Source organism: Mustela putorius, unplaced genomic scaffold (assembly GCF_011764305.1).
Source record: "Mustela putorius furo isolate JIRA1106 unplaced genomic scaffold, ASM1176430v1.1 tig00000511_pilon_pilon_pilon, whole genome shotgun sequence".
Classification (NCBI taxonomy): Eukaryota; Metazoa; Chordata; class Mammalia; order Carnivora; family Mustelidae; genus Mustela; species Mustela putorius.
In genome coordinates, this window is record NW_025421403.1 from 117,466 (window position 1) to 134,933 (window position 17,468).

General features: G+C 37.6%; 1 protein-coding gene across 1 annotated transcript in view; it reads left to right on the forward strand.

Moving 5' to 3' along the window:
- Nucleotides 1-17,468, forward strand: part of LOC101687043 (dachshund homolog 2) — a 160,782-nt gene that overhangs the window by 98,973 nt on the left and 44,341 nt on the right. The window contains exon 2 of the mRNA XM_045081204.1: nucleotides 12,639-12,797. Within this exon, the coding sequence (XP_044937139.1) occupies nucleotides 12,639-12,797 (159 nt within the window). The remainder of the gene's footprint in view (nucleotides 1-12,638; nucleotides 12,798-17,468) is intronic.

A 17,468-nucleotide genomic window follows, 5' to 3' on the forward strand; every position in this document is an offset into this window, starting at 1 on the left:
TCTCTGGGTGGTCCAGAATACACAGACCGTCCCACTGCAAGCTCTGCTGAACAGTGCAACATTCCACAGGTGGTGCACACTTCAGCCATTGTCCCAGTGTTCACCTGAGTCCCCTGCTTGTCTCTGTACGCCTGTGCCACTAAAGTGATATTGGTCCAGGGGGCCTTCTTCTGGTGGCTGCCTTTGCAGAGACTGGTGTCTGTAGTCCAGGCCCTTGCTGGGTACACTCAGACCCCACGGTCACACAGGTCGTGGAGGGCTGTGATCCTAGAGACCGCTACCCATTGCCCACACCATGCTCTCTCAGGTGCAGGTGGGAGTGTGCCCAGCCAAGCTGTGGTGCAAGCAATGGAAAGCCATGGGCTCAGGGACCACCGACTGAAGGACCCACCAGACTCATTCTGGCATGGGTGTTCACTAGTGGTGGCCATCCTGGCAACATTGGCTTAGGCCCCTGCCCATGACTGCCTGATTCCACCAGTTACCCCTTAAGATCTTTTGCTCTTTGTGAGTGCTTTTAACCAGACACTGAGTTAATGCTGGTCTTTTGTACTGGGGTATTACTTTTCAATGGGTTGCTTATGGTGGCTCCCTCCCCCTTCTGTTTATCCTCCAATATTAGACCAAACATTCCCACTCCACTTTACCTCTCCACTGATGTCTTGTGCCCCGATAGAGATCCAGAAATGTATAATCTTACATCTCAGCCTGATTTCATGGGTGTTCAGAGTGTTCTAGTAGATATTTAGTTCACTTTAGGGGACTAATTGAAACAGGGTCTGTTACTTCTCCACCATTTGCCCCTCCTCCACAGTTTTTATTTTTTAATGGTGTCTTTATGTGGTTTTGATATTGGGATAATGTGGGCTTCATAGAATGAATTTGGATTTTTCCATCCTTTTCTATTTTTTGGAATATTTTGAGAAAAACAGGTATTAATTCTTTGTACATTTCACAGAATTGTCCTGTGAAATCATCTGATCATGGACCTTTGTTTGTTGGGAGTTTTTTTTATTACTGATTCAATTTCTTTGCTGCTTATCAGTCTGTTCACATTTCCTAATTCTTTCTGTTTCAGTTTTGGTAGTTTATGTGTTTCTAGAAATTTATCCATTTGTTCTATGCTGTACAGTTTGTTAACATACAGTTTTTTATTATATCCTCTTCTAACTGTATTTCTGTGGTGTTGGTTGTTATTTCTCCTCATTTGTGATTTCATCTATTTGGGTTCTTTCTCCTCCCCTCGCCCAAGTTTCTAAATCTTTTCTTTTTGCTATAATCTGTTATTTTCATCCTTCCAATGGTTTTATATTTTGTTGCTTACTTTCTAGCTCTTTTATGTATAAGGTAAGGTTTTTTATTTGAGATCTTTCTTGTTTTTTGAGGTAGGCATTTATTGGTATTATCTTCCCTCTTAGAACCACTTTTGCTTCATCCAGAGGTTTTGGACCATTGCATTTTCATTTTCATTTGTTTCCATGTCTTTTTTAAAAAGTTTCTTCTTTTATTTCCTGGTCGACCAGTTTCCTGGTTGATATATTGTTTAGTAGCATATTATTTAACCTCTTTGTATTTGTGTTCTTTCCAGATTTTTTCTTGTGTTTGAATTATAGTATCATGATGTTGTGGTCAAAAAAGACACATTGTATGATTTCAATCATCTTGAATGTGTTGAGACTTGTTTTGTGTCCTAATATGTGGTCTATTCTGTAGAATGTTTCATGGGCACTTGAAAAAAAAAAAAAAGGTTCTGCTGTTTTAGGATGGAATGCTCTGAATATATCTGTTCAATACACCTGTCTAGGGTCACTTTTTCTTTGTTAATTTCCTGTTTGCATGATCTGTCCACTGATATAAGTAAGGTGTTAATGCCCCATAGTATTATTGTATTATTATTGATTAGTTCCCTTATATTTGTTAATAACTCTTTTATGCATTGGGTTGTTATTATGTGGGTGCATAAATATTTACAATTGTTCTATTTTCTTGTTGGGTTTTTCCCTTTATTATTATATAGTGTCTTTCTTTGTCTCATGTTACAGTCTTTGTCTTTACATCTGAAATTAGTCTCTTGTAGGCAGTACATAGATCCTCTTGGTTTTTTAAATCTATTGGAGACTTTTGACTGGTGCATTTATCCCATTTACATGTAAAGTAATTATTGATATATACATGTTTATTGCCATTTTATAATTTGTTTTGTCGCTGTTTCTGAAGATTTTCTCTGATCCTTTCATCTTTCTCTGTTTTGTGGGTTGCTGATTTTCTTTAGTGATATATTTGCATTTATTTTCCTTTATTCTTTGCATGTTATTAGTGGTTTTTGATATATGGTTATCATCAGGTTTGTGTATAACCCCTTCTACATATAACAGTCTATATTCAATATATATGATGGTCATTTCAATTTTAAATCCATTTTTTAACCCTCTCCTCCCCATGTTTTAGGTATATATTGTTGTATTATATATATATATATGTATATATATATATATATATAGAGAGAGAGAGAGAGAGAGAGAGAGTGCAAAAGTGAGAGTATCAAGGTAGGAAGCACAAAAGTAGTAAAAATGAATATTTATGAAAATGAATATTTATGAAAATGAATATTTTTGAAATTATGAATATTTATGAAAAAATCAATTAAGTCACAAAATTTAAAAATATATATTATATATAAATAAATTAAGAAAATCACAAAATTAAAAATATATATATTTATATTTTAATTTTGTGACTTTAGTTTTTTTCATAAATATTCATTTTTACTACCTTTGTGCTTCCTACCTTGATACTGTCATTTTTGGTCTCTCCTTTCCACTCAGTCCCCTTATATATTTCTTGCAGGGCTGGTTAAGTGCTCATGAACTAGTTTTTGTTTGTCTGATAAACTACCTATTCTTCTATTCTGAATGATAACCTTGCTGGATAAAGTATTCTTGTTTGCAGAATTTTCCCATTCAGCACAGTGAATATATCTTGCCACTCTCTTCTGGCTTGCCAAGCTTCTGCTGAAAAATGTCCTGCTAACCTTATGGATTTCCCTTGTAAGTTATCATCTTCATTTGTCTTGCTGATTTTAATTTTTTTCTTTGTTACTATATTTTCCCAATTTAGTTACAATATGTCTTGGTGTAGTGTCTGTTTTTGTTGATTTTGAGGGGGGTTCTCTGTCTCCTGGATGTGGATGTCTATTTCCTTCCCCAGATTAGGGAAGTTTCCAGCTATTATTTCTTCAAATAGTTTTTTGCCCCCTTTTCTCTCTCTTCTTCTGATACCCATGTAATATTAATGTTATTATGTTTGATGGAGTCACTAAGTTCCTCAAGTCTATTCTCATTTTGTATAATGTTTTTTTGTCTCTTTTGTTCAGCTTGGTAACTTTCCATTGTTCTGTCTCTATGTTATTAATTCCTTCCTAGTCCAGCCAGCTGTTCACTCCAGGAAATGTGCTTCTCATTTTGTTTATTGAGTCCTTTATCTCTCCTAGGTTATTCTTGATCTTTGTGTTAAGGTCTCACTCATGTTTTCCACACTTTTCTCAAGTTCAGTGAGTATCCTTATAATCCTTGCTTTAAATTCTCAGACATGTTATTTAAATCTGTTTCAGTTAGATATCTGGCTGTGCCTTATCTTGTTCTTTCATTTGGGATAAATTTCTCAGCTTCCTCTTTTTCTCTGCTTCTATGTTTCTCTGTGTTAAGACAGGCAATTATGTCTTCTGCTTTCAAAAGTAGAGACTTTATGAAGAAGAGGTCCTGGAATTACCTGCAGTGCAGTGTCCCCTCTTCACCAGAACCTGAAGCTTCAGGAGAGTATCCTATGCATGTTGCTAATTTCCTGCTCTTGCGTCTGAGTCACTTTTCCTTCCAGTGCAATCATCTTCACTGACTCTGCCTAATGTTTTCTGTCTATGGTGTTAGTGGGACCCAGAAAGGCCAGCTTTGAGAGGGCATGCCTGCTTGAGAAATTGGGATTGAGGCAGCATTTTTACCAAAAAAATTTTTTCTGAGCTATTAGTACTATGCTGTATCCCCTCAAGAAGTGTGACTGCTGGGTCTGCACACCAGTGTGGCTGTGGGTGTGAGGCTGGGCTCTCAGCTTGGCAATGGCTGGACACAACTGAGCATGGTTCAGCAATGTGGGCTGGTGCTGCAAGTTGTCTTGGCATAGTACATTGTCGCAACTGTGTACCTGGCAGCTGCATGTGATGCATGTGCAACTTAACAAAAATTTCTGTGAGCTTAGAGCTGAAGTTAACAGGCTTGGAGTCGGTGAGTCCTCCAGAGAATTTGTGGACATTGTGCATTGCTAGTGTGTTAGGTAGAAAGTGTCTATGCTGCCCAGCTGCCCACAGGTGGCCCTTTGTTTGTGCAAGAGGGCAGGTGAAGTGAAAGTTGCCTGCCAGATCCCTCATTTTCAAAGAAGTCCCCCAACACACTCCAAAATGAGTAAGAACAGATATGTCTCCCATTTGTTCCCAGTGTTGTGTAAGTTACTTTTTTTATGTTGTCCTTTTGTGCAGGTTGCTGTGTCTTTAAAGGTGGTGACCCTGTTACCACTCACCCTCCCAGGTAGCCCAATGCTGAATCAGCTGACTTTTAAAGCTCTAAGGTCCTAGTCTCACTGGTTATAGAAACTCATGGGATTCAGCCCCTCTGGTTTTCAAAGCCAAATATTATCTGCATTAATCCTCCCCATATGAGCTCCTGGTGTGAGAGTTCATGTCCCTGCCTTCTTCCTACACGCAGCTACTTCCCTTTTGTAGACAACCTTCCTCCACCTTTCGGACTTCCCTAAACTTTAAGATGCAGCTTCTTCTCTGTATTTAGTTGTGGAGTTTGTTCTGCCAGTCTTTGAGTCACTCTCTGATTTATTGACTTGGATGTGGATGATACCTAGTCATAAACATGGGGCTGGATTAACACAGGGTTCTCCCACTCTGCTCATACTTAACCTATTGAGCCACCCAGGTACTCCTCATGTGTTAAATCTTAATCTCCAATGTGATAGTATTTATATGGAGGGCCTTTAAGAGGTCATGAGTGTGATAAATACTTTCATAAAATAGACCTCAAGGAACTCCAGAGATCCCTTATGCCATGGGAGGTCACAGTGAGAATATGGCTATCTAAGAATCAGAATGTGGCTCCTCAATATACACTACATCTGCCAGTCTATGCTATTTTTATTATGTTGTTTTTGCTATGACAGCCCAAAAGGACAACGACAATACAGAGTGGTAAGTTAAATAAAAAGTTTATATTCACATAGTTTTGGAGGCTAATGGTCTAAGATCAAAATTTGTGGATTCTCCTGAGGCCTCTTTTCTTGTCTTGAAGAAAGCCAACTTCTACCTTTGTCTTTATATGGTCTTTCCTCTGTGTGCACACATCCCTGGTATCTCTGCATAATTCAGAATACTGACAAATTTACAGCACACTCAAAATCCAATGTTTAATAAATTATAGCACAATAACTCAGTAGACTATTATGTAGTCTTTACATTTAGACATTGCATATTTACTTGGTAAATGTGATATCTGAAGTAACAAAGCAGAGTGTAAAAATTGGTATCCATATGAGCAAATCATTGGAAATATCTCAAAGAAGTGAAAATATTTATGAAGTTGAATATTAAGAATATGAGCATGTGATATCTATATTTTTTATAAATGAGTAAATGTGCATATTTTACACAGTGTCCACTATACCCATACCCATACCTCTTCACAAAACAGAGTCAATGTTTTAGGCAGTATATGAGATAGAGTAATCCAGGTGGACATGGTAATGTCACATTTCCAGAAAGGGAATAGGATCAGGACCACTGACCTCTGAATGAATGAACTACATCACACAAATAGATGGGATAGCCAACACAACCATTTTCTTTCTTTCTTTCTTTCTTTCTTTCTTTACCATGTATTTTATTTTATTTTGTTTTATTTAATTTTAATTTTATTTTATTTTCTCAGTGTTCCAAGATTCATTGTTTATGTACCACACCCAGTGCTCCATGTAATACATGCCCTCCTTTATACCCACCACCAGGCTCACCCATCCCCCCAAACCCATCCCCTCTAAAACCCTCAGTTTGTTTCTCAGAGTCCCCAGTCCCTCATGGTTCATCTCCCCCTCAATTTCCCCCAACTGACTTTTCTTATCCTTCTCCTAATGTCCTCCATGTTATTCCTTAGTTCCACAAGTAAGTGAAACCATGTGATAATTGACTCTCTCTGATTGACTTATTTCACTCAGAATAATCTCCTCCAGTCCTGTCCATGTTGATACAAAAGTTGGTTATTCATCTTTTCTGATGGCTGAGTAATATTCCATTGTATATATGGACCATATCTTCTTTATCCATTCATCTGTTGAAGGGCATCTTGGCTCTTTCCATAGTTTGTCAATTGTGGACATTGCTCAACAAAACAAAGAAGCAAACCACGGAATGGGAGAATATATTCACAAATGGTGCAACAGATAAAGTGCTGATATCTAAGATCCATTTTCTTTTCTTTTTGTTTCAAATTTTAAATTCTAGTCAGTTAAAGTTTCAGGAATAGAACTTAATGATTCATCAATTACATATAACACTCAGATCATCACAACATGTGCCCTCCTTTATGCCCATCACCAGTTTAACCTAACACCCACCCGCCACGTTCCAACAAACCTCAGTTTGCTATCATTAAGAGTCTCTGATTCTTAATGGTTTGTTTCCCTCTCTTTTTTTCCCCTCTTCCCATATGTTCATCTGTTTTCTTCCACATATGAATGAAACCCTATGGTATTTGTCTTTCTCTGACTGTCTTATTTGCTTAGCATACTACACTTTAGTTCATTCATGTCATTGAAAATGGCAAGACTTCATTCTTTTTAATGGCTGAGTAATATTCCTTAGTATCTATATCCTACATCTACTTTATCCATTAATCAGACAATGGACATTTGGGCTCTTTCCATAATTTCACTATTGTTGATACTATTGTTACAAACACTGGGGTTCATGTGACTTTGAGTTATTACATTTGTACCCTTTGGATAAATACCTATCAGTGCAATTACTGGGTTGTAGGGTAGTTCTATATTTAACTTTTTGAGTAACCTCCCTACTGTTTTCCAGACTGGCTGCACCAGTTTGCATTCCCACTAACAGTACAAGACAGTTCCCCTTTCACCATATCCTTGCCAGCACCTGTTGTTTCCTGTGTTGTTGAGTTTAGCTATTCTGACACTGTGTGAGGTGATAACCCATTATGGTTTTGATTTGTATTTCCGTGCTAATGAGTGAGGTTAAGGATTTTTTCATGTGTCTGTTTAGCCACCTGTATGTATTATTTGGAGAAACATCTGCTCATGTATTATGCCCATTTCTTAACCAGATTATTTATTTTGGAGGTGTTGACTTTGATAAGTTACTTATAGATTTTGGATTCTAGCGCTTTATCAAATAAATCATTTGCAAATATCTTCTCCCATTTCATAGGTTGCTTTTTAGTTTTGTTGATTGTTTCCTTTGTTGTGTAAAAGGTATTTATTTTGATGAAGTCCCAATAGTTCATTTATTTTGATGAAGTCCCAATAGTTTCCCTTGTCTTCTGTGATGTGTCTAGCAAGATGTTGCTACAGCCCATGTCAAACTGGTTGCTGACTATATCCTCCTCTAGGATTTTGATTGATTCTTGTCTTACACTTAAGTCTTTCATTCATATTGAATTAGTTTTGTGTATGATATAAGAAAGTGGTCCAATTTCATTCTATTATTTCCCTATGTTTTTTTCAAGTCCAGATACTATTGTTTTGACTATTGTTCTGCATTCTTGTTCAGATATATTGCTTATATCTGTTTTGAACAAGTCTCTGGTTGTCATTTCTTGTTGACCTTTCTTTTGGAGAGAATTCCTCCATCTTGTCATTATGTCTTGGTTTCCCTCTCTTACATGTTATGAAAGCTTTTTGTTTCTTGCTCCTGAGAGTAATATTATATTAAAAAGGGTCATAAACCGTGTGGTCCTGTCACTTCAGGAAGTGTTTCTGGTGTATGCTGTTGTACTCTGCTTTTGTGTTTTGGCTGCTCTTTCCCACAAATCCAGTCCTCTGCAGAATTCCTCTTTGCTTGCAGTGGGAAGTGTTTGGACTTTTAACTAGGTGTTCTTTGATTTGTTTGTTAATATAAGACTTAAAAAAAAAAAAAAGCCTGATCCAAGAAAGGTGAAAAGGAAAAGGAAAAAAAAAAGCAAACAAAGAAACAAAAAAAGTATAAGCTGATTCCAAAGAAAAACAAAGACAGAATAAAGAAGAGGGAACAAAAAAAGGATCTTGTCCCAAAAGGAGAGACTTAAACAAGCAGACTAACAAATGAACAAAAAACTATAAGCCTGATTCCAAAGAAAGAAGAAAGAGAGAGAGAGAGAAGAAAATAAATAAATTAAAAACTGTGGTGCAAAAATAATGAATACTGTTAGGCTGAAAATAAAAAATAAATTAAAAAAAAAACTTTTTAAATAAATAAATAAGAATTTTAAAAAATCTGATCTTTTGTCTACCATAACTGAAGCTGATGCTTTGGAGCACTCTATTATCAGTAGACTTGGTACATGTGGGTGCCCTGATTTGGTCCTCTTGCGGAGAGGCTCATTGCTCAGGCTTACAGTCAGACCTGTCCTAGTAAAGTTGCCTCTGCCAGGCACAGGGAGGAGTGGTTTGGTGTATGTGACTACAACCTCCACTGGTGGGTGGGCTGTTTTTTCTTTGAAGTCCAAACACACTGTTGGCCTGGTTGGTGAGGGTAGAAGATCGTGTCAATCTGCACTCATTCCCAGGGAGAGGAATTTGGGGGCCACCACTGTTCAGGAGACCCTCACAAACAGCAAACAATCTTCCCTCCAATGTCCCAGGCTTTTGTCAGATCATTGCGCTCAACCTGTCTGTGCCTGGGCCGTCAGATTGCCCAGTACTACAGATCTGTATTTATCTCTGGCCCGTGACTGGGATTCAAAACTCCAAATATGAAAGACCTGACAACATGCAGACCCATCTCCCTCCCCCATAAGAGCCTCACAGCCCTGCACCTGACACCATCTTGTCCCAGAAAAGCAATTGCATGACTGTGCAGATCCCTAGAATCTATTGTGAAACCAGGTTATCTGCCCTCTGTGTATGCCTTCGTTCCCTGCTGTTCAACAGCCGCTGAATGGCACTGGAGAGGCAATATACCCTCTTTGTCCTTGAAAAGGCAAATACCTTCTTCTTTAGGAAGGGGACCATCATCTCTCACTGTGACCCAGGGAATCCTCACACGCAGTGTCTTACATGAGCCCTATACATTGCTCTTTCTCCCACTCTCTCCCTCTCTCCCTAATTTCTTTCCCCTAAAAGGGCTCCCTCCCCTCCACAGCACTATGGTTTTTCTCTCATCCAATTCATGTCTCTGAGCCTTGCATTTGTCACATTATCTTTCTCCCTCTTTTTGTGAAAAATGATTTCTTTTCTAAAAAAACATTTTATTTACTTATTTGATATAGAGAGAGCAAGCACAGCAGGGAGAGCAGCAGGCATAGGAAGAGGGAGAAGGAGAAGTATTGTTGAGTGGAAATCCTGATGGGTACTCAAACCCAAGACCCTGAGATCATGACCTGAGCCAAAGGCAGACACTTAATGAATGAGCACCCAGGCACCCCTGTGCAAAATGTTTTCTTAATCTTAAGACTGATATTCTAGTTGTTCAAAATAATTTGATGTTGATCTAGCAGTATCCGTGGGATGAGACAAGCTCAGGGTCTCCCTATTACTCTGCCATCTCCTATCTGAAATCTCCTATCTGAGATCTGCATTCCCTCACTTTTACTCTGCAGGTGCCTTTAGGTCTAAAATGAGTCTCTTATAAGCAGCATATAGATTTTTTTCCCCAAGATTTGATTTATTTGCCAGAGAGAGAGACACAGCAAGAGAAGGAACACTAGCAGAGGAGTGTGAAAGGGAGAAGCAGGCTTTCTGCTGAGCAGGGAGCCTGATGTTGGGATCCATCCCAGGACCCTGCAATCATGACCTGAGCTGAAGGCAGTCACTTAACCAACTGAGCCACCCAGGTGCCCCTTGTTCTTGTTTTTTAATTCATTCTGATGTCCTCTGTCATTTGATTGCAGCATTTAGTCCATTTATCTTCAGGATGATTGTTGATATGAATTTAGTGTCATTGTGTTACCTGTATAGTTCGTGTTTTTGGTGATGCTCTCTGTTCCATTCTATTCTTTGTTGGCTTTTGTCTTTTTTCCCCACTCAAAGAGCCCCCTTTAATATTTCTTGTAGAGCTCATTTTATGCTCATGACCTCCTTTATTTTTTGTTTGTCTGGGAAAACCTTTATCTCTCCTATTCTGAATTACAGGATTGCAGGATAAAGTATTCTTGGCTGAATATCTTCCCATTCAGTACACAAAATGTATAATGCAACTCTCTTCCAGCCTGCCACATTTCTGTGGACAGATCTGTTGTGAAACTAATGTGCTCCCCACATATGTTAAGGGCCCACCCCTCCTGCTGCTTTCAACATTCTTTCCTTTTCTGCATATATCTTGTGTATTTGACTATGATATGTTTTGGTGATGGCTGGCTTCTGTTGAATTTAATGGGAGTTCTCCATGCACCTTGGATTTTGCTATTTGTTTCCTTCCCCAGATTAGGCAACTTTTCATCTATAATTTACTCGAATAAAACTTTTGCCACTTTTTCTTTCTCTTCTTCTGGAACTCCTATGATAGGAATGTTATGCTTTAAGAAGTTGCTGAGCTCTCTAAGTCTACATTTGTGATCTAATACTTTTCCTTCCCTGTTTAGCTTCATTATTTTCCATAATTTTATCTTTTAAACCAGTGATTCATTCCTCTGCTTCTTCCATCCTCATTTTCATGGCCTCCAGTTGGGTTTGCATCTCCGTTATAGCATTTTTAATTTTAGCCTGACTAGATTTTTAGGTTTTTAAAATCTCTGCAGTAAGGGATTCATTTTTTTTAAAGATTTTATTTACTTATTTGCACAGAGAGAGAGATCACAAGTAGGCAGAGAGGCAGGGGGGGAAGCAGGCTCCCCGCTGAGCAGAGAGCCCAATGCGGGCTTGATCCCAGGACCCTGAGATCATGACCTGAGCCAAAGGCAGAGGCTTAACCCACTGAGCCACCCAGGTGCCCCGCAGTAAGGGATTCTTTAGTGTCTTGTATGTTTTTTTTTTTTTTTTTTATGCCAAGCTACTATCCTTATAATTGTTGTTTTAACATCTGTCTCATACATCTTATACCAGTTTTGATTCAATTCCTGGCCATTACTTCTTCCTGTTCTTTCTTTAGAGGTGAATTCCTACATCTTGTCATTTTGTCTAGGTCACTGTTCTTCTGTGTGTGTGTGTGTGTGTGATTGTTAGGAAAGCCTGTTTATTTGTGGTCCTGTGAGTAATGGCTATATTAATAAGAGGTCCAGAAACTAGGGCAGAGGTCTTATATGCATTGTTATGTCATGTTTTGATTGCCCCTATCCTCAGGTAAATCCTTTGCATAGTTTCTTCTTGTCTGTATTGGGAGGTGTTTGGGCTTTGTCCACTGTGTGGCAAGTTTTACCTAGGTGTGTTTGGTCTGCTTTTTAAAAGAAGTTAGATCTAAAGAAAGAATCTAGATCCCATTTCCCCTATAGCTAAAGTTTTGCAGCCCTCTATTATCAGTAAATTTGGTGTGTGTGAAGAGTTTGTGTTGGTCTTCTGGGGAAGGGAGCTTCTGGGCTGATTTTCAAGCCAATATGCCCTAGTAAACATACACCTGTAGGGCTTAATGCAAGCAACTCCAGTCTCCACTGCATGACACTGTGTTGTTATTCACAGAAGTTGGTCTGTGTTGCAGTGCAGGGAGGGTAATGGCTTTGCTCTCCTTTCTCCTCCCTGGAGTGGAGAGTTTGAACCCATCACTCTTTAGGAAACTCTAACAGAAGAGTGAATAATCATCCCTCTTTTGCCCCCAGCTTCCATCAGATCCTTGTCTTCACCTTGTCTGTGTTTGAGTTATCTGCCTGCCACGTGGTATACTACTCTTGTGTTTTATCTTGGGCATGAACCTGGGTTTCAAAACTCTAAATGTTATGGACCCACATGGAACAGACCTGGAGAGGGTCACTATGCTTTTGTATTTGTTGGTTTGTCCCATTAGAGCAGTTGCATGACCATCCAGTGGTTGAAAGTTCATGATAAATCACAGCAAAGAGCCAGCACCAAAGTTTGCTGCCCTCAATAAGTGTCTTTGCTCCTTAGCCAGGGGAGAGGGAGACACATTGGCATCACCAGAATGGGAGGCTGTAGTAGTCAGTTAATGGCCTTCAACAAGTTAGTGCTTTCAAAAGCTATTCATTATGATTCTTGATTTGTTTAGACTACCTGTAACTATATCATTAGTGAGAGTTGTTTAGTGTTCTCAGAAGCAGCTTAAATCCAAGGTTATTGAAACTTTTTGAACAGATTATAAAAATTAGTTCCCTATGTTTAATAAGGATTATCTAAGTATTAAGATTAATAATTTCACCCCTAAAAGGGAATTTTCAAAAAGCCTCTCATGAAAAGTTCCCAAATTGCAATCTATTCATATAAATGTTTTTCAGGTGGAAGTGAATCCTCCTGGGATAAGGATAAGATGCAATCTTCTCTTGCTGCTCCTGGACCCCAACATGGACTTGCTCATGCAGCCCTGGCTAGCCAGCCAGGCCTTGGGGGTACTCCTGCCCTTAATCCAATGCAGCAGAACCACTTACTGACCAATAGTATGTATTCTGTCCTTTCAAATTTGGTGTGTTGAGAAAAATACCACACAAGACCCACTACAAACCTTGGTCAAGCAGGATTAGTACATTTTCCTTCCACGGTGTTCAACACTTTGAAGTCATAAGGATAGGTTTAGAGGGATTTATTTGAAACTGTGGGTTTTATAAAGTAAAGATAGATTGAGAGGGCATGTAGCAGAGTAAAGATACATGGGAAGTCATGTAACAGAGTAATTAAGAAAGTTGTCTATAGTCGCATAAACTTGGGTTTGAAATCCACTTCTTTTGAATTCCATGCTATTATTTGACCTTGGAGAATTCATCTAATTTTTCCAAGTCTCCACAGTGTCCACAACTACAAAGGAAGGATAAAAATATGCCTATTAGGTAAGGTTATTGTGAGTGCTAAAAATAACAAAAGAAAAGCTGTTAGTGACTTGCATACGGTAATAACTCTTTACATTATAAGTATTATTATTACTCATTAATCAAATTTTAGCTAAAGTATACAAATTCAGGTTTAGATAATGTTTTTAGGAACTTCAAAAACTCAGAAGTCTTTCTGTAGGAAAGTGTGCCTTATATACATTACTTTACTAAAACACCACTTTTCCTTTTTAAATCCTAATTTTCTTATAAGCAGGAATCTGAGAGAAAACTTTCATTATTTCTTTCCATGAGATTTTCAGTCTCTCACTAAGCCTTAGGATTAAAACAACAGAACAGAGAAATTCTGAAATATTTTAATATGATGTATTAAATCTTAATGAAATCTGTCAGTTTTAAGCATACAGAATGAGTCTTACTTTAAAAATGTTATAAACTCAAATGTGAAAGGTACATAGAAATGAAATGTTAAGCAAAGATAAATACATGCCAAGAAAGTTATAAACATTGTGTTATGAGAAGTTGAAAAAAGGACTGATTAAAGTTGACTTATTTCATAAAGCAGGAAAATTTGGAAGACTTCTGGTTTCTGGTCTGACAAGTTTAGAAGTCAATTCCTCATCAAAGCAAGATAAAAAACTCTTTTAATCCATCAGAGATTGAATTCACAGGGCAGAGCTAGCCCCCAAATTGAAGATATAGGCAGATACAGAAAATCAGAGCTTACAGGGAGCAGAAGCCACAGCTAGAGTCTCGTAAAAATATTTAAATTGATAGAGATTTTGTTTGGACCTACCATGAGAGATAAAAACCCCTGGGGGCCAATTCTTAGTGGGTCTCTGCACATTCATAAGTCTTAATTCCAGGAGCACCTTGAGGTTCTCATGGTGATGACCTGAGAAAATGCCTTTCATTTTATAGAATATTTTATCCAACAACAGAAGGATAGGCAATCTTTCAAACCTGAACCATGAAGAAATAGAAAATCTGAACCATGAAGAAATAGAAAATCTGAATAGACTGATAACAAGTAATGAAACTAAATCAGTAATGTAAACATACCCCCCCCTAAAAAAAAAGTCCCAGACCAGATGGCTTCAGAGGCAAACTCTACCAAATATTTAAAGAGGAATTAATGCTTATTCTCCTCAAACTGTCCCAAAAAATTGAAGAGGAAAAAAAATTCAAATACATTATATAAGGCCAGAGTTAACCTGATACCAAAACCAGGTAAACACCATTTAAAACAAAAACAAAAACAAACTACAGATCTATATCCCTGATGAACATATATGCAAAAACCATCAACAAAATATTAGCAAAGTACATACAACAATACATTAAAAGGGTTATTCAACATGACCAAGTAGGATTTATTCAGGGGATGCAAGAATGGTTCAATATCCACAAATCAATCACCACCATACACCACATCAACAAACCAAGGATAAAAATCATATGACCATTTAAATACATGCAGAAAATGTATTTAAAAAATTAATGCCTATTCATTATTAAAAATCTCTCAACAAAAGTGGTGTTGCAAAGAGGCAGGCAGAGAGAGATGAGGAAGCAGGCTCCCTGCTGAGCGGAGAGCCCGATGCGGGGCTCGATCCCAGGACCCTGAGATCATGACCTGAGCCGAATGCAGCAGCTTGACCCTTTGAGCCACCCAGGTACCCCTTGTATTGAGTTTCTTATAAGAACTTTAATTTCTTTAGTTTTTGATCAAGAAAATATTCTTCTAAGTTTTATTCCAAATAGAAATTTTCCTTGATGGTGGCATTTAATAAAGAACAATTCTCACCCTTCAGTGTTCTAGGACATTATTTCAGACTTTCATTCTGTAGATAGACTATAATAGACTTTCCATAGACTATCTTTCCATATTCCACAGAGCTGGTATTATACTGGAAATCTTAAGTTGTTTGGTTTCTAGGCTATTACATTGTCTTCAAGATATGTAATCAGAAGGAATGCTTCCTAGTATTTTTGTCCACAGGTCACTCCAGCAATGCTGCTGTAAAGCAACTAAAACCAAGGAAGATACAAACTTCAACTAAGTCAAAAAGCAATTAACATGGATATTGGTATTAGCCTATTTATTACAATGGCTACTGTGTTAATATTATTCTATGGTGAAAACATTTAGCATTGTGATCAATAGGATTATTATGAGTTATTAAAAATACAGAAGAGGGCACTTGGGTGGCTCAGTGGGTTAGGCCTCTGCCTTCGGCTCGGGTCATGATCTCAGGGTCCTGGGATTGAGTCCCGCATCGGGCTCCCTGCTTGGCAGGGAGCCTGCTTCTCCCTCTCTCTCTTCCTGCCTTTCTTTCTACTTGTGATCTCTCTCTCTCTGTGTCAAATAAATAAACAAAAATCTTTTTTAAAATTACAGAAGAAAATTTGGAAATTCCAATTCATCCTTTAGTATTTTCTGTTGTATAACAATTCTCTTTGTTAAAATGTGATTCAATCCTGACTGCTACACTTATTTTAAAATAGATCCTGTAAAGTGTGACGACCTTTTCCCCATGCGGTTTAATTTTTCTTCTAATAATGCTCTACCCTGGTTGGTATGCTTGACAAAACCTACTAATCCTTCAAGAAGACCCAACTATTTTGTCATCTGTTGTATAAAGCCATTGTCTCTCTATCAAATTAGCTCTCTTCCTCACAAGCCCTTCCACAGACCTTTGTCCCCGGTTCCCCTAGAACCATGATTCTGTTGCATAGGAATTGTCTCTGTTACAGTTTATGTTCCTGACTGAAATAGTGCTTTGTGAGGGCAGGGATTATGTCTCATACCATATCTGACACATGATAAAATGCTCCATGGGACATACAGGCAAAATGGTAGAGAAGTTTTTATTTAAATGTGCATGGGGGTTGCCTAAGTAGATGTCAGTTGAGCAGTGGACTCTTGGTTTCAGCTGGATTCATGATCTCAGGGTTCTGAGATGGATCCCCTCATTGGACTCTACACTCAGCAGGGACCCTGCCTGAGAGTCTTTCCCTCTCCCTCCCCCTCAACCCCTCTCCACACTTATACATGTGTATTGTCTCTAAAATCAATCAATCAGTCAATCTTTGAAAAATAAATATGCTTTCAAGCTCAAAAAAAAAAGTGGTGTTGTAGAGGGAACATATCTCAAAATACTAAAAGCTATATATGAAAAACCCACAGGTAACATCTTAATCAAAAGAAGCTGAGAGCTTTTCCTCTAATATTAGGAACAAAAAAGGATGTCTAATCTTCTCATTTTTATCAAGTGAGTACTGAAAATCCTAGCCACAATAATGAGCAAGAAAAAAGAAATAGATATCCAAATAGTTAAGGAAGAAGCAAAATTTTTATTATTTGCAGATGACATAATACTATACAGAAAAACCTTAAAATTCCACCAAAAAATTACTAGAAGTAATAAATTAATTCAGTAAATTTGCAGACTAAAATATAAAATCCAGAAATCTGTAGCATTTCTTTACACAAATAACAAAGAAGCAGAAAGAAATTTTATGAAAAATTCATTTACAGTTTCCTCAAGTAGATGTTTTATTAGGAATAAATTTAACCAGAGAGATAAAAGACCTATATCCTGAAAACCACAAAACACTAAGGAAATAAACTGAAGATGACACAAACAATTGGAAAGATATTCCATTCACATGGATTGGAAGAACCAATGATGTTAAAATGTCCATGCTACACAAAGCAATCTAGAGATTCAATGAACTCTCTACCAAAATATCAACAGCACTTCTCACAAACTAAAACAAATAATACTAAAATATTTGTGGCACCATAAAAGAAAAAGCTATCATGAGACAAAGAACACAAAGCTGGGGGTATCACAATTCTGGGTTTCTAGATACATTACAAAGCTGTAGTAATCAAAACAGAATGATACTGGAACAAAAATAGATTTGTAGATCAAAGGAACAAACAGAAAAACTAGAAATAAATCCCTGATTATATGGTCAATTAATCTATGATAAAGAAGGCAATAATGTACAATGAGGAAGAGAGCCTCTTCAATAAATGGTGCTGGGAAAACTGGACATCTACATATAAAAAATGAAATTGCACCACTTCCTAACACCAAAATCAAACTCAAAACGGATTAAAGAACTAAATTTGAGACTTGGAACTACAGAAATCTTTGAAGAGAACACAGGTAGTAATTTCTTTGCCATAAGTTGTGACAACATTTTTCTAGGTATGTCTCATAAGGCAAGGGGAATTTTAAAAAATAAATGATTGAGATTGCATCAAAATAA